The sequence below is a fragment of the Antechinus flavipes genome, chromosome 1 (assembly GCF_016432865.1).
Source record: "Antechinus flavipes isolate AdamAnt ecotype Samford, QLD, Australia chromosome 1, AdamAnt_v2, whole genome shotgun sequence".
Classification (NCBI taxonomy): Eukaryota; Metazoa; Chordata; class Mammalia; order Dasyuromorphia; family Dasyuridae; genus Antechinus; species Antechinus flavipes.
In genome coordinates, this window is record NC_067398.1 from 668,899,666 (window position 1) to 668,922,418 (window position 22,753).

Genomic DNA, 22,753 nt, shown 5'->3' on the forward strand with positions numbered 1-22,753 from the left:
CAGTGAAATATTGAATTTAGCAGTTAGCCTGCTTTGGAAATTCTTTATTCCTCCCAATCCCCATGCCAAGCAGCAGAATATTGCAAATCTGCCTACTTCTCTGTAATCCTTTAAATCTGCTTGATGAGTAGAATCACTTTTTTTTTTCCTGTTATAAAGATAAGCTCTGGAAACCTGTCAAATTGTCACTAATCTCTGAGGGATTAGCTGACCTGATTTAATGATAACCAGCTGGCTTTGCTATTAAATAATTTTTTTGGGAAGTAATAAGGCTCAGAAATGTTGTTTTGTTTTAGACATAAATTCAACAAATCTTAAAGCACTAGAGAAATGGTAATTATTCTTAAAATATGTAGAGGCAAGAGCAGACCATCCCCTGTAAAAATAAAAAGTTCTGGTTATGGCTTTTTGATCACTATAGCTCTGTCTCTGTCTCTGTCTCTGAATCTGTTTGCCTGTCTCTCTCTCTCTTTGTTTCTCTGTCTCTCCATATATCTGCTCCTGCCTCTCTGTGTCTGTCGCTTCATATATTTGCCTCTGTTTCTGTGTCTCTCTGTATGTCTGTCTATATCTGTCTCTATCTCTCCATAGCTGTTTCTCTCTGTCCATAACAGTCTTTTTTCTGTCTCTTTACTTGTCTATCTCTCCATATCTGTTTCTTTGTCTCTATCTCTGTTTCTCTTTGTCTATAACTCTTTTTCTGTCTCTTTCCTTGCCTATCTCTCCATATCTCTGTTTCTTTGTCTCTATCTCTATTTCTCCTTGTCCATAACTCTTTCTCTGTCTCTTTACTTGTCTATCTCTCCATATCTCTGTTTTTTTTGTTTCTATCTCTCCATATCTCTGCTTCTCTCTCCCTCTCTCTTCCTCTCTCCCTTTTCTGTCTCTCCCACTCCCTCTCTTTCTCTCCTTCTTTTTTCCTTCTCCCTCTCCTTCTCTCCCTCTCCTCTCTCTTCCTCTCTTCCTCTTTTCCCCCTCTCCCTCTTTCCCTCCTCTCCTTCCCTTTCCCTCTTCCCCTTCCTTTCTCTCTCTGTGTTTCTGTGTGTGTGTGTGTTTCTGTCTCTCTCTTTGTATCTCCTCCCTTCCCCCTCTCCTTTTCCCTTTCCCTCCTTTCTCTCCCCCCTTCCCCATCCTATTTCCCCCTCCTTTCTTATTGAGGCAGAGAAAGATTAAGTGATTTGATCAATTAGTGCCTAAAGTGAAATTCAAACTCAAGCCTTCCTTACTCTAAATCCAAGTTTATGTCCTCTTCACTATCTAGGATTAGGAGTGAAAATGGGCCCATGAGTGGATCCCAGGGACATGGGATCCTGAGAGTAGTAGTATGGGGAATTCTTTAAGAAGAGATTCTGGAGAAAAGCACACCCTCTTCCCCAGATGTCAGCAGTTGGGGCCAGGCTCTATGCCAGTTATAGCTCAAGGTCTAGAATCCTAGAACATCAAAGCAAGGAGAGGATTTTTAGGGAACCTTCTTGTTCACCCCCCCCCCATTATACAGATGGGAAAACTGAGATTCAGAGACCAGAATGGATTTACTGACAGTCACACTGGTGTAGTAAATATTGGTACCAAGAATTGGAATCTCATTCTCCTGATCCCTATTCAGACAGTCTGTCCCTCTTTTTTATTTACCTTTCTCACAGGGTCTGAAACAGGGGTTCTTAAATTAGAATGTAAGGTCCAGGACACAAAAGTTTTAAGAACTCCCATTTATGTCTGCTGACCTGGAATTTCTGCTCTGAGAGACTAGGCTGGAACAATGGACATAACCCTAGATCCTAGATTCTGGACCCTGTCCCCATCTCTGCTACCCTTACCAAACACCTCCAGCCTGAAGCCAAGTGATCAATCACTTAGGCAGTCTACAAGCATTAATTAGGTGCCAGGTGCTGGTGATAAGAAGAAGAAAATTAGAGTATCTGCCTTCAAGGAGGGAGATCACATGGACACCTATGGATCTATAAAGAACCTAATGGAACCAACCTAAGGTAATTGAGGTTGGGAGTATGTTATACTAGCAGCTAGGAAGATCAGGGAAAATCCCATGCAAAAGATGGTGTTGGAATTGAGCTTTGGAGGAAGCTAGAAGGGAGGGAAAGGATTCTGGCATGGAACATAGTTTATACACAGGCTGGGAGATGGGAGATGAGATGTACATGTAGCTTAGTGTGGCTGCACAATACAGTGAGGGCAGAATAATAAACATGGAAAGAGGTCAGAGGCAGGTTGTGAAGGGTTTTACACGTGGACAAAGGAGTTTGCATTAGCCTTTGTAGCTAATAAGGAACCCCAGGAGTTAGTGGATCATAAGCTCATGAGAGCTGGAGATGAAAAGGATCTTGGAGATCCATGACTCCATCCTTTCCTCATTTTACAGATGGAAAACTGCAGCTCAGAGAGGTGAATTACCTAGACCCAAAGTCACACAGGAAGTGAAAAGCAATGCAGAAGATCTGGGTTAGAGACTTGTCTGCTGCATTTTATGTGATTGAAATATCATATTGGCATATTATATTATGGCAAATCAGGTTATGTTATATCATATTATGTCATCTTATTGGCATATTATATTATATTATAGCATATCAGGTTATGTTATGCCATATTGTCATATTGTCATAGTATATTATGGCAAATCAGGTTATGTTATGTCACATTGTCATATTGTCATATTATATTATGCCATATAACCTCATGTTATATCATTTCCATGTTAATATATTATCTTATGTTTTATTATATTATATTATATGTCATTACTTACTCAGCCTCAGTTTCCCCTTTTATAAAGTATGGAAGTTCGACTAAATGGTTTTCTCTAGATCTTCTCTAGCCCTAAATCCTAGTTAAAATTCAAGATTCAAACCCAAATCCTCTGGATCTTCTTCCTACCTAATCTTCATTCTGCCCTAGGCCTGGAATGCCTTTTGGGGACTCTTTTAATGGAGAGCAAGGCTGGGACCTCAGAGCAAGAAGGGTTAGGAGAGAGACACAAAGAGAGAAAAGAGACAGAGTGGGACACCTAATGGGGGTGGGAGGGGGAAGGAGAAGGAAGATGGAGGGAAAAAACCATCCCCCTTTCTGAGCCTGAGGAACTTTAGCGTGAATGCGTCTGAACCCACAGGTTGTCTCTCACTGCCCCCTGCTGGGTTAGGTGGCAATTGCTGAACCTCTCTCCAACTGACTTTCCTTTAGGGTTTCAGAACCCCAGCCCTCCCCTTCCTGGGTCCTCACAGCAAAGAAGAAGAAAATTCTCATTGCCTATTTAGGATTAGCTGTAGGGACTTTCTTTTAGACCCAGACATCCCTTCCTCCTGGGGCTAGACGGTGCTTTTTGTATCATTTTTTTACTTGGTCATAAAGTGCTTAGCATGATTCCTGGCATATAGTAGGTGCTTAATAAATGTTCTCACACTCTTTGTCTCTATCTCTCTGTGTGTCTCTTTCTGGGTCTCTTCCTCTCATTTGCATATCCATGTATCAGATCCACAGACTTGTGGACGTCAGAGCTGGGACGGTCCTTAGAACAGAGAATTTTAGAACTAGAAAGGCCTTTGGAATACAAGATGTCAGAGTTGGGAGGGCTGTTAGAAACACAATATTTCAGATCTGAGAATACCCTTAGAACAAAGGAAATTAGAATTGGGAGGGTCCTTAAAATATAGACTAAAAGGGACTTTATGAGTTGGGAACTGATCCAATCATTCCAGAGAACACTTTGTAACTATACCTAAAGGGATAGTGGGTACCCTTTGATCCATCAGTATCTGTATTGGGCCTGTATCCCAAAGAGACCATAGCCCAAATGGGACCCAACATTATATCTCACTATCTTTTTTACGGGTCACTCACACTGAAAATTTGCACTCAAGACCAGAATGTCAATGCCCAGGAGGCCCTAAGAATAAATTGGACTATCAGAGCTGGAAGGCAGATTAGAACAGAACACAAGCTGTGAGAATTCATAGAGTATAAAATATCATTTGGGAAGGACCTTAGAATACAAAGTGTCCAATACGGAAGCCCTCTTAGAATATAGAAAGTTTACACCTAGTAACTTGGCAAAGATTACAAAAGACAGGAATAGTCAATATTGAAGGGGTTGGGGGAAAATAGACACATTTTTGCATTGTAGGTGAAACTGTGAATTACTACAACCATTTTCAAAAAATCTTTTTTTAAAGCAGTTACAAATCCTCTCTTTCTACCCCCTCCCCTACTCAATGAGAAGGCAAAAAATATGATACCCCTTTAAAAATTATTTTTTCCTGCTTTTATACATATACATTAGTTTTTTAATACACATTGCTTTCTGAATCATGTTGAGAAAGAAAAATCAGAACAAAAGGGAAAAACCATGAGAGGAAAAAACAGACAAAAAAATAAACATAACAACACATGATTTACATTCAGTCTCTGTAGTTCTCTTTTTGGTTGCAGATGGTGTTTTCTATATGATACCCTTTATACATGTGAAGTCATACAAAACATTTCTATATTAGCTATGGTGCCAAAAATGACAAGAAAAATTAAAAAACAAATATACTTAAAAACTGTCCTCAGAATGTATCAGTTCCCTCTCTGGAAATGGATAACATGTTTCCTCATGAATCCTTTGCAATTATCTTGGATCATCGTATTGCTGAGAATAACCAAGTCATTCAGTTGATCATCCTACAATGTAGCTGCAACTATGTACAATGTTCCCCTCTTTCTGCATACTTAGCTTTGTAGCAATTCATGCAACTCTTTCCATGTTTTTCTGAAAGCATCCCCTTTACCATTTCTTACAACTCAATAGTATTCCATCATAATCATAGATCATAACTGGTTTAGCCATTTTTCAATCGATGGGCATGCCCTCAATTCCAATTCTTTGCCACCACAAAAAGAGTTGATATCAATATATTTTATACATAATTGATATTATATTTTAACATTTTATGTAGGACCTTTTTTCTTTTTCTTTGATCTCCTTGAGGTACAAATCTAATAGCAGTATTGCTGTCATAGTCCTTTGGGAATAGTTCCAAATTGTCCTCCATAATGGAAAACATGGAATTTCAGGGCTGGGAGGGCCCTTAGAACATGGAATGTCAGAGCTGGGAGGGCCCTTAGAACCCAGGAGGTCAGGGCTGGGAGGGCCCTTAGAACCCAAAATGTCAAAACTGGGAGGCACCAAGAATTTGCCTTTTTCTGCTCAGAGATAGAGAGAACCGTTTCTCACTAGAGACGAAGTCCTATGAGAGTTGGGGAAGGTCAGCTTCTTGTTTCCTTTTATGATAAAGAGAGAAGGAAACCAGTTTCACTTAGAGCAAGGAACAGATGGACAGGAGGTTTTAGGCTCTCATCCCATTCCTCTTTTCTGTTCTTGTAGTAAAGGCAGCCACAGGTTTAAATCTAAGCCCTGCCTGAATGAACCTGAAGCTGGTATGAAGGGCTAAATTGACATCTTTTCCTGTGCTTTATTCGTGTTCTTTTCCATTTTTATGTCTTTTATCATTTCCCAATGGCTTCCTCTCCCTCAAGAGATTCTCAGTCTCTCTCTGTCTCTGTCTCTGTCTCTCTGTTGCTCTTTGTCTCTCTCTATCTCTCTCTCTGGCTCTCTGGCTCTGTGTGTGTGTGTGTGTGTGTCTGTGTCTGTGTCTGTGTCTCTCTGTCTCTCTCTCTGTGTCTCTGTCTCTGTCTCTGTATCTATCTCTCTCTGCCTCTTTCTCTCTCATATTAAATGGACAGAGTCAAACAGCAAAAAAAATCCACACACACTTAGCCCATCTGCCACCTTACTCCAAATCTAGAGTCCAAGATCTCACTGCCAAAAGTCAGGAAGCATGCTCCACTAATAGTCAATCAATCAGCAAGCGGGTGTTTACTAAATGTCTGCTTAGTACCAGGCACTGTAACAACCTTATATTGTTTGAATTATTGTTGAATACTATAGTATAATGATAGGACTCCAGTATGGAGTCACTTAAACTAAGCAGTCCTGATGCCTATAAAAGCACCGAGGCAAAAACCAGACAATTGTTCTTTTTCAACATTCACTCTGTGTCAGAGCCACAAAGCTTGTAGCTTTTTGAGTCCATGAACTCCAGACCTGCAGTGCCTTAAGTCTTCAGCCTTCAGCTGCCTCCCCTAGTTAACCTTGGATCTTCCCATCTGCGCATGGCCCTGAGCTTCTCCCAAACCTGGTATCCACAAGGGACCCAGAGAACTTTTTCCCACATCAGGGGCTGATTGTGAATGCCCCCTCCTAATCTGGCACCAGTTCCCCATCCTCAGCCAAGCCTATGTTAAGAGTCATGATCTTGCCACCTGAATCCCAGTTTTAAGCATATTGCTAGACTGCTACATCTCCCTCTCTCTCACTGGATGAATTTTTGGCTTCCTTGGGAACCTCTGTCTGTTTATATTATACTACATTGTGTGTGTTTGCTTTGTTTATCTGCTTGCTGCACTGCATAACAATGAAGCTTGTGATTGCATCATTTTTCTAAGTACCAATTTACTAGAAATTTTCTAATCCGTATTTGCTTTACCCTGACCTTTGAGAAGCTTAAAAAAAAAAAAAAAGAAGAAGCAGACAACTGTGCTAAGTTGTGGAGGAAGAAAAAACAAAAGAAATAGATGAAGGAAGGAAGAAGTACATTTACCTCCGTCTTCTTGACCTTCTTGAGGAAGGTCTGATAGTGATCCACCTGGGTCAAATAGTATATACAGTTTCATGACTTTTTTTTTTTTTTAAGTATAATTCTAGATTTTTTCTATAATGGTGGGACTGATTCACAGTCCCACAGTTTGGGGGCATTAGTATGCACCAGAGGTCCATTAGTATGGACCAGAGGGTCCAAGGGGGATAGCTATTTTGTATGAATCCTTATGAACCTAGAGATAGAAGGGACAGAGAGGCTACTCTCCTTCCTCAGACATTCTTCTAATTCTCTGACCAATATATTGTTATTGAACTTTATGATCGAGTCCTTTCTCATCAATTGAGCTGCCCTCTAAGGCAGTCTTAGAATCTCAGATTTAGAAAGACCAAACCATCTCTGAACAAGAAGGTTTTTCTTCTACATTGCTTACAAGTGGTTTACAGTCTTTACTTTTAAACCTTCAGTGACCAGGAGCTCACTACCAAGTGAGGCGGTTCTTTTTATTTTTGTTTAGCTCTGAAGATTAGGAAACTTTTTTAAAATTTTATTTAAAAGTTAAGTGACTTACTCAGAGTCACACAACTAGTAAGTGTGTGAGAATTTGAACTCAGGTTCTTTAATCACTGGGTCATCTTCATTGGGCTGCAAGGATTATCACACTTCTCTGTAGCACAGAACCACAGAATTCTGGAGTTGGAAGGGCCTTCGACAGCTGCCTAGACAATTCATATTAAAAAATAATATCCATTGCAACACATATATCTATATGTGTTATATGTTTTAAAGATATAGATTTAGATATATACAGGTATAGATACATATAAATGGATATATGGATATACATAAATATGTATATATGTATGTTCTGTTCTGGATGTATTTTATATACTTTAAAGATAGATATATACAGATATAAATACACAATATAGATTTAGATATATACATATATTTAGATATATGAGTATATGTATATATGTGAGTTTTATGGATTATATATTTTAAAGATAGATATATAGATACATAAAGACATTGATACATATAAAAAGTTATATAGATATGTGTTTATATATTATAATATATATTATGTATTTTAAAGATGGATAGATATATGGATATATACAGATATAGATACATATAGATATATAGGTAATTGTAGCTATGTATATATAGCTATACCTATAGATTTATAGTTATAGATAAATAAATATATAGTTATAGATATAGAGGCATGTAGAGATATAAATATATACTTATATATTTTAATATTAATATATTATATAATGTATATGTTTCATTTATATAAATATGTATATATTGATACCTATCTATAGATATGTTGGTATCTATATGTGGCTACATAGATAGCTATATATAATTAGAGAGATGTATAGGTATATATACAAATATAGATATATTGATATAGATACACATATATACATCTATATGTACATATCTAAATATATGTATCCATATTTGCATATATCTATATCTACAAAATATATAATGTATCCTTTATAACATATATTACAGTGGGGATTATTTTCTGGTACGAAATATGTATATTTTACATATATATACATATATATACATACACACATACATACACACACTGCTCTTGGTTCTACTCTCTGGGACCAAATAGAATGACCCTTACCTCTCAGCCACATATCAGCCCTTGCAATCCCAGAAGCTTTTTCTCCAATTTCACCATTCTCTGTTGCTTCACCTGGTCCTCGTCTGTTATGACCTGCAAAATCAGTATCCATGGCAGCCTCTTGCTGCCAAATGATCATGGTTTGGGGGCTTTTCTGCAGTTTGGGATGATCTGTTCCTGCAATAGGGCCATATCATTGAGCAATAGCTGGGGGAAGGTGGGTCCTGTAGGGGCAGCTTGGGGTGACTCAACCTGAAAAAAGGAGCAGTTGGGCTTCTCTTAAACCCAGTGACCTAGCCCTGCCCCCTCAGGAAGGGTGAAATAGCAGACCCCCTTCTCTATCATCTCCTTCCCTCCTGGGCTCTCTTCCTCTCTGCACCCCTAGAAGCCACAGTTGACTCTTTCATAACCTGTAGGACGGTTGAAGTAGGAACATTGGAGGAAAAGGGGGTGGGGAGGAGGTCAGCTTGCTTTTTTCCAGGCTTTCTTGGGCATCACTGAACAGACTGGGGTGCTCTCTGCATTTTTTCCCTGCCTGAGATTACTTAACAAGAGGGTGAACACTGGGTGGGTTGGGGGTTGTTTGGATCAAAAATTTAGGAGTTGCAAGTGATCCCAGAAAACAATTAAGTCTAACTCATACCTAACCAAGAATGTCTCTACAACATCACGGACAATCTCTGAAATCTAGCTTTTGCTTAAAGTCTTCCAGGGATGGGGAGCTTATCACCTACTGACACAATCCATCTGAATTTTAGATAGCTCTAACTTCTTCCCATGGCTTCCAATTTTAGGATCAAGGTGTGTGTGGGGAATCTAACCCCTGAATATCGGAGCTGAAAGGGACCTCAGTCACCATTTAGTACATTTAGCCAGGGACTGAAATTGTGATTTTATTGGCATAAAGAATTCCCATAAGAAGAAACTTCCTCTACCAATACAGAGTGGCATCTCCTCTGAAATTTACAATCTTAGAAAGTTGTCTAGAGCACTGGGAGAATAAATGATTTAAAGGTCACACAACAGATATGTATCAGAAGTAGGTTCTGAACCCTGTTCCTCATGATCCTGAGAATAGTTCTCCATCCACTGCACCACACTATCTCACTTCAGAGACCAAATCAACCTATCAGTATTTACTAGGTGCTCATTATGGGTCTGGCACTGTGGGTGCTGAGATACAAAACCCTGCCTTCAAGGAGTTTATATTTTGTTGTGTGTTATGTGTGTGTGTGTGTGTGTGTTGACTTTTGGATAGCTCTGAAAGTTAGGAAACTTTAAAAAAATTTATTTAAAAGTTAAGTGACTTACTCAGAGTCATACAACTAATAAGTGTGTGAGAATTTGACACATAACATGCAAAATGATGGGGGGTATGTGATAACAACGGGGGTAAGATTAGAAAAGGTTTCACATTGAAGCTGATTCTTGAAGAAAATGAAGTATTCTCAGAGACAGAAGATATTAGGGAGAAAGTAGCCCAAGTATGAGGGACAGGCAGGGCAAAGGCCTAGAGGTGGAAAATGGCATGTGTGCATGAGGAAGACTTTAAAAAGACAGATAGACTTGACAGATATTTGAGGAAACTGAAGACCAGGGATAAGAAGGAATTTGCCTAAAATCCCACAGGTACTGAATATAGCAGTCAGGACTTGAATACAAGTCTAATATCCTTAATTATATCACATTATTTCTAAACTGGCTGGCCACTCTGTACCTACACTGTTTCCAGAATTCCCAGTTTTTCCTTCTGAAGATTCTGTCTTTTATCATTCTCCAAAAGTACAAGAGAAAGTGAAGAGAAAGTACCACTATAGAGTTTTGGAATGGACATTATTTCCAGAAGTCAGTTTATCTTACCTCCAATCAGAGGGTCAGGACTTATGCTCTATCCTCCCTGCACCCTGGTCTTCTTGGTCCTGTAAAATCTCTAAACAAGATGCCGCCCCATACTTCCCTCAAGAGTACAATTCAGATATTTCAGGCTCCTCTTGATGGTTATTTCTCATCCCTTACACTCCAGCTCTTAATCTCTCCTGCCCATTTACATCCAGGGCTCAATGGAGAATAAGTAGCAGCTTGTCCCCATCCATTAGCTAAACATCAATCCGTGTTTCATTGACATCTTCAAAGGAAGAGATGTCCATATCCTTCTCACATTTGGCTACCCATAGGCTACTCTTCCAGATGTGATTGCTGATCCACTGTCCAGAGTCTCTGCAGGACGGAAGAGAACCAGAACCATCCCACAAGACGGGAGAAGGGCCAATTCAGTCTGGATTTTCGTAAGAGGAATGAGTACAGAACCTGCAAAATATAAAGCAATGAAATGGACTTTTATTGCCGGCAAAATCCCAGAAATCTCATTCTTCTCATCTGTAAAGTGAAGGAGTTAGAGTAGACACCATCAGAGGTACTCTTCCTACCCCAAGTTCTGTGTGAAGGAATTGGCTAGTGAATATCTTAGCAAATATGGCTTCATCAAGCACAGATCATGTTAGATTCACCCTCATTTCCTTTTTAAACCTAGAGTTATATAGATATGGTTTCCTTAGATTTTAGCAGAGCATGTAATAAAAATTTTCATCCATTCCCTAGTAAAGTGCCTGGCACATAATAGGTACTTAAATGCTGATTGATGGATTGATTGTTGCTCTGTTTATGAAAAGAAAGGGAAAATGTAGGCTAGAAAACAGATTAGGTGGATTTGGAATTGTTTGAATGGCCCATCCCAAGGAGTGATCATTAACAGTTTGGTTATTTAGTTAGTTGTTGTCCTTTATTCTTAAAGAGGACCAAAATGACATGTTGGGGTCAAAGGCCAGTGTGTCTAAATGGCTGCTCAGACCAAAATGAGCTTGGGAGACTCTACCATGGTTCATGCAATAACATTCTTTACAATTAATGATTTAATGTCAATTTGGAAGAAGGTCTCCAGTGAAGTGCCCAAAGTATTTGTCTATGGGAGGTTGGATGACTAAAATATAGAGGGCGTAAATTTTCAAATAAGATATAGAAAGTGCCTTGTAAACATTATTATTATTTATTATTAAAATAATTATTTTATTATTTTTATTATTAAAAATAACTAAGAATTAAATTAAGAAGGTCCCATCCCATCCAGCCACACAACAGTTTCTTTAAACCCAGGCTCCCTCTACTCTTCTCTGGGCAGTAGATTCCAGAACTTGACCCGGTGGCATCCTGAGGGCTTTCCCCCAGGCCAGGTGTTGAGGTGCCCCCAATAATTTATTGTAGCACCCATTTATAGAGGGCTTGTTTTGGGCTTCCAAATTGGCAGATAAGACTCTGAGGGTAGTCACTTTTCTGGGGGATGGTTCAGGGCATCCCTTTGGGAGGTGGGCTGGCTTGGATGGCCTTGGGGGATCCTTAGGACTTTAAGAATCTTACAATGGGATGACAAATGGAGGCAGGGGCTGCTCCCTGAGGGTGCAGGGGTTCTGCTGTTTTTCTCCCTTCCTTCTCTGTTTCCATCTTCTGGTTCCCACCCCACTGAGGCACAAGAGGAAGTTGGGGGAAGCCTGGATTTATGTGTCTGTGGAGCAATCCCAACGGCCTTCTCAAAGAGCCTATAAGAGGACAGATCAGAAAGAGAGAGCCCAGAGACTCCCAGGCTCTACCAGCACCCCCTGACCTATCACACCATGGCCTCCTTACTGCTCCTCTCACTGCTGGTTTCTATCCAAGGCTGTAAGTATGATCTCCCTTCTTACTGTACCACCTTTCTGTCTGGTCCTGCCTGGGGTGGGGCATGAGGCATCCAGGGAGGCAGACCTGGCTCTCTGCCTCTGATTTTCTGTGTGACTCTGGGGATTTGCCCTCAGCCAGGAGAGCTGGGTTTGAATCTTAGCTCAGATAGCTATTATCTCTGTGCTCTTGGGCAAATGACTCAGTCTCTATTCATCTATAAAAACAAAGATAATGCTCCTCAGGAACTTGTGGAGAAATAAGCCAGTTCAGGGTCTCCCAGATATCATTCAGGGACTTTGGGGTCTGGACTGGGGCTGGAGGGGAGGGAAGGAGAGGATGTGGGGAGAATTGGAGATTATGGAAAATAGAGATCACAGATTTTGAGTAGGAAAGGACCTTAGAGATCTCCTAGTCTCACATTGTTCCTCTACATTTTACAGATAAGGAAACTGAGGCTCATAGATGAATATCCTCCCAAGGACATCCAGATAGTAAATGACAAGAGATGACACTGGAATTTAGGTCCTCCAGACTCCAAACCTAATGTAGTTGTTAAACCCTGGGGGAATTAAGAAGTTGCTTCCTTCCATAACAACAATTGATACAGTAACAGCTCTGGAATCTAGAAGACTCATCTTGCTGAGTTCAAATGTGACCCTAGATGCTTTCTAGGGCCAAGTCATTTAATTCTTCTTGCCTCAGTTTCTTCATTTGTAAAATGAGCTAAAGAAGGAAATAGCAAGAATGCCAAGAAAACCCCAAATGAGATCAGGAAGAGGTGGACACAACTGAATAATAACAAATAACCCTGATCAGATTAATGAGATTGAAGGATGTGATCTTTTGTCAGAAAGGGACCTCACAGCAGAGGTGTCTGGGCTTCCTTAGTTCCTTGCAGAGAGGAATAAGGAATGTTCATCATAATGATAATAGCAATATATTAAATATAGCATAATATTTAATTGGATAATTATTTACATTATTGCTTAATATATTATATATAAACCTAATAATATAATTTAACATCATCATAAGCATAACACCATTAATTATAATATGATGATTATGCTTTTGTAGTTAACATATTTACATATAAATGTACATTAATAATATAATATAGCATAACATCATGATCATCATCATGATAAATGACATGTATACGGTGCTTTATGACAACATTATGTCCTAATGAGACATTGGAAGAAGATGTATGCAGAGACCTGAGTTTTATTATTACTACCCAGTAATAATAATGATGATAACCTAATTATATTGTTATGTTATTAAGGACTTAGCAGTATTAAATAATGGGCACAGTGGCTAGAGTGCCGGGTCTAGAATCAGTAAGAGTCATCTTCTTGAGTACAAATCTGGGCTCAGACATTTACTAGCTATGTACTTCTGGGCAAGACACTTCACTCTATTTCCCTCAGTTTCCTCATCTGTAAAATGAGCTGGAGACATTGGGATATTCACTGAGAATAATAATCTAATGCTATTAATTGATAAGAATATAAGAACATCACTGAATTTAAGGTGACACTGAGAACAATCATGAGACCCAATAATATTAAAAAATATTCAAAATGCCATTGAAGAGGTGAAAAGAAAAATAAGAATAACTCCTTTTATGGCTCTAGAAATCCGAGGCTTCACTTTCCTCAGACAGCTGTTTGAGATAGGTGGGTAATGCAAGAATTACTAGCCCCTTTTTAAAGGTGAGGAAACTGAGATGCACAGCCATAGGGTTAGTCAGTAGCAGAGATGGGGCTAGAACCCAGAACTCCTGCCTCCCAGTCTAGGCTTTTTTGCCTGCCTCAGGTAATGTTTAGACACCTGAGTGATAGAGACATCTCTACTACTGGTCACTGGGAGTCCCCTTTGAGGATGAGTTGCTGAGAGGACCTTGAAGGATAGAACCAGCATACTTGAATTCATCTGTCTCTTCCTCTCTGTATTGTCACCACAGGTTTGGTCCTTAGCTCTAAGATTGTGGGTGGCAGAACTGCCATTCCCCACTCTCGGCCCTATATAGTCTCCCTACAGCTTCAAGGGAGTCACTTCTGTGGGGGAACCTTGATCCACCCTCAGTTTGTGATGACGGCAGCCCACTGTGTCGCCCGAATGTGAGTAATTAATTATAGGGAGCGGAGAGGTCCTCTGGGCTCTGTGGGCAAAGTGTCCTCCTCAGGGAGAGGGACACGGGAGAGCTAGGTCTTATTCCCCGACCTTAACCCTTACCTCAGGAAAGAGAGAGAGACACACACACACAGAGACACAGAGAGAGACAGAGACAGAGACAGAGAGAGAGAGAGAGATGGAAAGAGAGAGAGAGAGAGAGAGAGAGAGAGAGAAGGAAGGAAGGAGGAAGGGAGGGAAGGAAAGAGGGAAGAAGGAGGAATAGAGAGACAAAGACAGAGAGACAGACAGAAACACAGAGACAGAAAGAAGAAGGAGGAGGAGGAGGAGTAAGAAGAAGAAGAGGAGGTGGAGGAAGAGAAAGTGAGGCAGGGAGGAAGGGAGGGGAGAGAGAGGAGTCTTATCCTAGAGAAGCTCTTAGTCTAAAAGGGGAGACAGAACCCTGCCTCAGAAACCTTCTCTGAATTAATATATATATAAATATATATAAACATAAGATCAAGACCATATTAATGCAAACATGACTCTCCTTGAGAAAGTAGTGGGAGCAATCTAAGAAGGCTTCAGGGAATAAGGGACTTTTTCAAAAGTTTAGACTTTCTCCTGTAGGCCATAGGGAGCCAAGGAAGGCGTCTGAGTAAAAGAAGGGGGAGGCTAGAGAGAGGGATGGCTGGCAGCAAAGGATGGATTGTAGCCAGAAGCAAGGAGGACCAGCAAAGCGCCTGTTCTGCTAGGTCCCAGCAGCTGTAGATGCCGGTGGAAGGAGGGGCAGGAGAAATATTGAGGAGATAGCATGAGCAAGGCTCGAGGCCATTATCTAACTTTCAATGTTATTTTTAGGAATAAGTGCTTCTTAATAAAGATGGACAAAAATGTCAATGATTATTATTTCTAAGTTGGGCTATTCTAATTGTGTAAAAGTGAGGCAAGAGGCAGGGAGAAGTCTGAGCTTTCCAGTGTAGGGGAATGAGAAAGAGGCAGTGAAGGGTTGGGGGGAAGACATGGCTTGGTGCCAGCTGAACCCAAATCCTGATGGTCCCAGTTTCTAGCTTTGTGACGTTGGGTTGGTCTAAGTCTCAGTTTCCTTATCTATAAAATGGGAACAAGACTTGTCTTCCCTCTGGTTCTGAGGATCCCTCAGTCCCTCAAACACGTGACTATAATGACCACTGTACCTAACGGAAGCCTTCCTCCCCAACTCTGTGACCTCTCTTCCCGTTCCAGCACGCCTCAATTGATGATGGTGGTCGCTGGAGCCCATGACTTGACACGCCCTGAGGCCTCCTGGCAGACCTTGGGTTTTCAGCGCCTCTATATAAGCAACTACGATGAAACCCTGAAACTCAATGACATCGCACTCATTCAGGTGAGGGGGAAGTAGATGGGCAGGGGGAGAGGTGGGCCTCTGACTCCATATTGGGATGCAAGTGGCCAGGGAGACAGGAAGAGGAGAAAAGAAGGTCCATTAGCTCATGAGTCTGGAGAAGAAACACACAAAGGTCCAGAGACATCATGGGAATAACTAGAGAATGGCCAGCACTGGCTCCATATCTCTGGGGGGCCATTGATAGGATGGCGGTCCTGTCATAGGGAGATCTGTGGAAGGTTGGGTGGGGGGAAGTATTTAGGAGAAGCCTACTACAAAGTGAACTGGATCTAAGGTCTGAGCTTGAACCCTGATCTGGCAAGCGTTATCCATGGAATTGGACTAGAAAGTCTCTAAGGTTCCTTCCAGCTCAGGGGAGTTCAGTGATGATTTGTCTATCAGGACCTGAAGGGACTTAGCTGAAAGAAAGATAAAGAGAGAGAGAGAGAGAGAGAGAGAGAGAGAGAGAGAGAGAGAGAGAGAGAGAGAGAGAAAAGAGTTATGGAGGAAGGGATAGAAGAAGGGAGAGAGAGACAGAGAAGGCTGGAGGTAGGAAAGGAGGAAGAGAGAGAAAGACAGAGGGAGGGAAAGAGGGAGGGATGGAAAGGAAGAAGGGAGAGAGGGAAGAAGGGAGAGAAAGATGGAGGGACTGGGAGGGAGGGAAGAACAGGAAGATAGAGATGGAGGGAGGGGAGGGAGGAAGAAAGGGAGAGAGGGAGATAGAGAAAAACAGAGACAGAGAGGCCGATAGGCAGACAGAAGACAGAGAAATGGGGGGGGAGTTATGGAGGAAGGCATGGAAGAAAGGAGAGAGAGACAGAAAGAAGGATGGAGGTGAGGAGAGAGAGAAAGAAAGATAGAGGGACCAGGAGAAAGGAAGGAATAGAGGAGATGGAGAGAGGGGGAGAGAGGGAGAGAGAAAGAGAGAGAAACAGAGAGAGCGAGACAGAGAGAGAGGAGGCACAGCCTAGGGAAGCCCTTAGTTTGAAGGAAGAAACAGAACCCTGCCCTCAGGGACCTGCTAGTCTGAGGGGCTAGCAGAGGTCAGAATTAGCAACAATGGGTACATGTTACAGAAATGGATTTGTCCTCCATCTCATGAAATTTCTAACGACTGAAATATATCCATTGACCTGGGCAGTTAGCACAGGTCAGCTGTGAGATATCATGCAATTATGTGATTAAATCTTACACACAATGGCCATATATGAACCCATATATAATTAGAGACATACCTAATTTTTATATAAAACACATAATGAATTCTCACATATGCAATTAACAATATCCAATTAGTGCTCGCACACACACACACCAGCACAAAGGTGACTAGTCTATACAAGCATATACAGAGTTACCCCAATTCGCACAATTAGCACATGGCAGGACCCAAGGGTATACTGGACTTGCCTTTAGGAGAGACTTGTTTTTGTGTCTTAGCCCTGACACTTGATAGCTACATGTAACCAAGGGCAAATCACTTAATTTCTGAGCCTCAGTTTCCTCATCTGTAAAACATGAATATTAATCATCAGTTGTTAAGAGGATCAAAAAACCTTTATATACATTAAAATTCTCCATTTTTTGTATTGTTACAATTAGCACATACCTCTCCCCTTGCAATTAGCACATACAAGTAATAGCATAAAATAGCCTCCTGTCTATTGGAATGTTCCCTATGACAACTGTCCAGGGGGTTCACTTAATGGATCCTGACCCAATGTGTGTGTGGGGAGGAGGGGTATATGTGGAGATGGAAGCCCCACATGGCTGAACACAAGCTGGGGAGGAGAGCTTGGGAGTGGAGGACAAGAGGGAGGCCTGGATTGTGATGTGCTGACTAGCCCTGTCTCTGCCCACTTCATCCCAGCTGGACCGTGCAGCCACTCTGAATGCCAATGTCCAGGTAGCCCAGCTTCCGACGCAGGGCCAATCATTGCCGGCGGGAACTCAGTGCCTGGCCATGGGCTGGGGTCGCTTGGATACCAACCAGCCCGCAGCCAGGATCCTGCAAGAACTGAACGTCACCTTGGTGACTTTCCAATGCCGGGAGCATAACGTGTGTACTCTGGCACCCCGTCAGCGGGCAGGCGTCTGTTTTGTACGTATCTAATCCCCCACTCACCAATGCCCCATGGGAAGGTAGCAGCAGAGAATCCAATGCCGAGTGGCAGCAGCCTGGTTTGGGAAAGGGATTCTGATTCTAGCAAGTCCAGAATTTAGGGTTAATTCCCTTCACCTTGGGGGGGGGGAAGGAGGAAAGGAAGAGAGACAGACAGACAGACACAGAGAGACAAACAGATACACAGAGAGAACTAGAGACAGAGAAACAGAGAGAGAGAGAGAGACAGAGAGAGAGAGAGACAGAGACAGAGACAGAGAAGAGAGAAAAGAAAAGAGAAGGAAGGAGAGGGAGAGAAGGAGGAAGGGAGAGAGGGAGGAAAGGAGGAAAAGCAAAGTGGGTGATGGAAAGTGTCCTGGGCTCGGGTGCCAGTGCCAAGGAGGGTGGAAGGGAAGCTAACCACCCTTACCTCTGTCCACAGGGGGATTCTGGGAGCCCTCTCGTCTGCCAGGGAGTGGTCCAGGCTGTGGCTTCCTTCATCAGAGGTGGCAGATGCGCCTCTCAGCGATTTCCAGACTACTTTGCCCGAGTCTCCCTTTACGTGGACTGGATCAACTCTATCGTGAAAAGTGTGGAGGAGGAGGAGAAGAAGAAAGAGGAAGAGGGGCAAGTGTCAGGCAGCCCCATGTGGAGCCTCTGATCAGCCCTTCCCCCGAGAGCCCCCACACCATCCTCAGCTCCTGGGAAGGGAGACCCCGGGGGCGGAGGCTGTACGGAGGCTTCCACGTCTACAAGGCGTAGGCACTGGAGAGCTCGGCTTGGCGTCGACAGGTGCGGGTTCGGAGCTCTTCTCTGCCGCTTTCTGGCTGCACCGCAGCCCGCTCTCAGCTCCGCGGTCTGTCAGGTGCGGGCGGTGCGAGTGCCCACCTCACAGGGCTGTTGTGAGGATCAGTGACACTGTGCATGGGAAGCATTTTGTAAATCTGAAAAGTTCTAAAGAACCGAGAGTTGTTATTATTACTAACCGCCTCAAAACTCAATCCGTCAGCCACGTGTATGGCAGGCAGGGGAGGGCACGGGGCAAAACAAGGATGATGAAGAGGGCAATTGTTCATTAGTAGTAATAGTAACGATCCCCTTTCTGATGATGATTCTGCCTCGGTCAGCTCAGGATCTTCATCTGGACCTGAGGACGTGTCCCCCCTCAAACCTTCTGAGGGTCTCACATAAAATCTTTTACCCACCTTCAGGTCTTCCCCATTCCTCCTCTTCTTGCAGCTGAATAACACAGTGGATAGGACGCTTAGCCCATGTCAGGAGGACCTGAGTCCAAATACCACTTCTCACCCCAACTACCTGTGTGAATCCGGGCAAGCAGACATTCGGTGCCTCAGTTTCCTTCTCTGTAGAAGGAGGAGAAATGCACTCCATGGCCACTCTGCCAACGAAGTCATTATTTAGAAAGCCATGTCTCTGCTCCTCGCCTCTCACAGCCCCTCTTAAGGCTTCAGAGAGTGTGTCACTATCTAAGCTGTAGGGTTTGGTGCCCAGTTCTGATCACAGCCCTCTACTCCATCCAGCACTAGACTCCCTCGCTCTAGAGGCTTCCTGGCATTCTCAAGGAAGCATTTATGTCTTTCAGGAGACTGGGGACAAGGTTCTGGGAGTGTTAAGCCAGTCATATATGGCCCTTCCCCAAATCTCCTGCAGGAGAGGCCTGGGCCAGGTTGGAAGTGACAGAGCCCTCTAAATGCTGTAGTGGCAAGTTCTTAGAGATAGTACCCAGATTACAGGCAAGCATTCCAAGATCTGGGCTTGCCCACCCAACCCGTTCCAACCAGAATTTGAGCCTGTCCACCTTTCTCTGCTCAAGTCAGTCAGTCAAGCAAGCAATAAACATCAGCACAAATGCTCTAACCTAGGGATCAGAAGACTGACTTCACTCCCGCCTTGACTAATGAATCACTGTGTGATCCAAGGCATCCCTGTCTCTGAAGCTCATCTGTAAGTGATGAGGTAGGATTGAGTCATCCCTAAGGCTCTCTGACACTCAGTGTTCTGTATCTTCATTCCCTTTTAATCTAGAAAGGCGTGTTACAGGAATATAAGTTTTCCAAGTAAAAGGAGACCATGAGAGAAAGATACACACACATAGAAACACACACACACACACATACACACACAGAGACAGAGAGAAAGACAGAGGCAAAGAGACAGAGAGAGAGAGAGAGAGAGAGAATCAATCACTTGGGATTCAGTGTTTTTATTTGACTTTATCTCCCTAATATCATATAAAAGCATAGACACACTGCTTGGTCTGGCAGCATTAACTGGCTAGAGGTAAGGAGAGAGAGCTAAGGGAAGTTTTTATACTTTGTGAGAAACTGTAGTCAGACAGACAGACATATATATTAGATATACTATATATTATTATTTATTATATTATATAATACATAGATTATATAATTATAACATTTTATTATATTATATATAATGTCTAGAAGATGAGGGGAGGATTTTAAATTTTATGAAAAACTGTACATTGAGACACATTATATATTATCATCTAATGCATATATGTATAATATGTGTTATTATATTATATAGTGTCTGGGGATGAGGAATGAAGTCAACGGGAGGATTTTAAACTTTATGAGAAACTATATAGCGAGGTGTTTGACTATACATTGGGGTGTCTGTCTGAATGTTCAGTGAGGTGACTGAGAAAACAATGAGTGTATAGTGAGGTGACTGTACAGTAGGGTGTCTGAATGTACAGTGAGGTGACTATGCAGTGTGGTATCTGGCTGAATGCAGAGTGAGGTGATTGAGTATACACCGAGGTGTCTATCTGACATCACTATGTCCAATCACCTCATTTTACAGATGAGGAAACTGAGGTTGATAAAAGTCAAGGAACTTAGCCAAAGTCTTGCAGCTAAAGTTAAGTGTCTGAACTAGGATTCAAACCCAGGCCATATGGCCCCAATTTCATTCTCTTTCTAGCATATCTCAATGGAGGTCACAGCCAGCTCCTCCTCTGACTTCCTGCATCCCTTGTTCTCTGTTCTCCACAAATAAATGGCATTGGACTGCTCTTTCTCCAGCATGTCCCAATTTAATAAAAGAAGCACTTAATTTTTAAAATTTATTGATATTTTTTTTTATTTTATAGCACCTTTATTTATGAATATAGCCATTAAGTCATTCCTTGTTACCAAGAAAAAAATATAGAGAAAGGTAAAATAGGAAGTGTCATGTGGAAAAGGTAACACATTTGTTCTACTTGACCTGTCAAATATAAGTAGACACCAGAATACCCATCCCACCCCCAGGCTTTTTCAGACTAAATGCCTTCAACTAGTTCTCATCACCATCTTGGAGCTCTTCACTAACTTGGCTGCCCTTTTCTGGACCCTTTCCAGTTTATCCTTGTCCTTCCTAAAATGTGGCACCCATCACTCAACACGTCCTCCATATGTAGTCTGATCAAAGTGGGGAGGGACAATCGCTTCCCTTGTAACAGAATTGGGTTTCTTTTTTTTTTTAATTATCTAGTAATTTTTCCTCTCCCTAAGCCTACCTCCCATCCAACAGAAGAAGGAAAAAAGGCAACAATATTCATAGACAAGCAAAATAAATCCCTATCTTGGCCATACCCCCAAAGCGTGTCTTAGCTTCTACTTGAAGTCCATCACCATTCTTTCAGAAGATGGGACATATTCTTCAGCATCCATCAGTCCTCTAGAATTATAGCTGGGCATTGTGTTGATCAGAATTATTTTTTTCCATTGTTGATTACTTTGTATTAGCAATTCTCCTGATTTTGCTCACTTCCCTTTGCCTCTGATCATATGAGTATTCCCAGGCTTCTCTGAATTCATCCCCTTCATCTTTTTTTTTCAGCAGAATAACCTTCCATAATTTATAGTACGTTTAAGATTAACATCAACAATACGACAGCTTGAAAGAAAGATTGGGGCAGAGCTAAGGTAAAAATAGTAACATAATTACTAATATTATTAGTGGTAATTATGTCATACAAATGAGGTGCAGAGCAAGAACAGACACAGAGACATTAGAGGAGGAAAGAGGGCTCATAGTTCTGAAAGCCTGCTCACACCAGGAATGAATTAAACAGGCATATATACCTACATATATACCCTAAAGATATAGTGCCTCCCCAAATCTATAAAGAAATAAGGTGGAGTGTTAGGCAGACAGGGAACCAAAGGTGAGGGGAGAAGACAATGGAAGGATCCATGGGTCGGGGGAGGTTGATTAGTAGCAGGGCAAATTAGGAGCAGAATTAAAGCAAGGGGTCAGCAGAGTCAGGAAGCTAGGTGTGTGTCTATGTATAAGGGTATATGTATAATTGAGAAAAGATATATATTTTATATATAAATACATATATGTAATATATATATATATCTTTTCTTAATTATAGCCTGCTAGTGGGTGGATGAAAGGGAAGGAAAGAATAAAGTAAAAAAAGTGCCCAGAGAGAAGAAAAGGACAGTTTACAAGGAAGTAAAGAAAAGATGGGCACTCAGGAATAATCTTCCATTATATTCATATGCCATAAAATTTGTACAAATACTTCTCCTTGGGTACCTTTAGTTTTTGTATCCAAAAAAAAGCTTTTATAAATATTTTGATCCACATGAGTCCTTTTCCTCTTTTGTGATCTTTTTCAAGTATAAGCTCAGTGGTCAGAGGACATGCACCATTTTGGTAATTTTGTGGGGCACACTATGCGTCTCTTAATTATAATCCAGGATAGACCAACTTTTGGGCTATCATGTCCAATTCGGAGTCCACTTGCCATCCAGGCTGAGGCTGCTAAAATCCCCAGATTTTTTTTTTTCAGATAAACTGCTGTCTCTGAGTTTGTATCTACTTCTTTGCATGTGATTGTGCATATCTAAGCATGCAGTTGGGCAGATTTGTCTCTACCTGTGTGTCTGACCTTGAGTGAACACGTACATGTCTGAAAGTGAGCATACCTGCATATGTTTAAACAAGCCCAAATGCACAGGTGTCCCTGCGTATGTGAGCCTCTGTGTGTGCGTATGATTTCGACCCTTTGAGCATGGAGCTCTGCTTATATTCCAGTATTAACACAGAAATGACATTTGGAAACCCTGGTAATTAGAGAGATAATTGTG

The 22,753-nt window shown here is 41.7% G+C and overlaps 1 protein-coding gene across 1 annotated transcript; it reads left to right on the forward strand.

Moving 5' to 3' along the window:
• The first annotated feature begins 11,900 nt into the window (after nt 1-11,900).
• On the forward strand, nt 11,901-18,586 carry LOC127545083 (myeloblastin-like). Its single transcript, XM_051972123.1, has 5 exons — nt 11,901-12,018; nt 13,988-14,144; nt 15,382-15,523; nt 17,394-17,624; nt 18,067-18,586. The coding sequence occupies exons 1-5, from the start codon at nt 11,973-11,975 to the stop codon at nt 18,283-18,285; spliced, it is 795 nt and encodes a 264-aa protein (XP_051828083.1). The 5' UTR covers nt 11,901-11,972; the 3' UTR covers nt 18,286-18,586.
• The last annotated feature ends 4,167 nt before the right edge of the window (nt 18,587-22,753 follow it).

Bases quoted from the DNA above. Each gene is read 5' to 3' on its own strand.
- LOC127545083 (XM_051972123.1), top strand. From the start codon at position 11,973: ATGGCCTCCTTACTGCTCCTCTCACTGCTGGTTTCTATCCAAGGCT. The intron at 14,145-15,381 runs GTGAGTAATTAA...TTCCCGTTCCAG, and splicing joins GCCCACTGTGTCGCCCGAAT to CACGCCTCAATTGATGATGG. The intron at 17,625-18,066 runs GTACGTATCTAA...CTCTGTCCACAG, and splicing joins AGCGGGCAGGCGTCTGTTTT to GGGGATTCTGGGAGCCCTCT.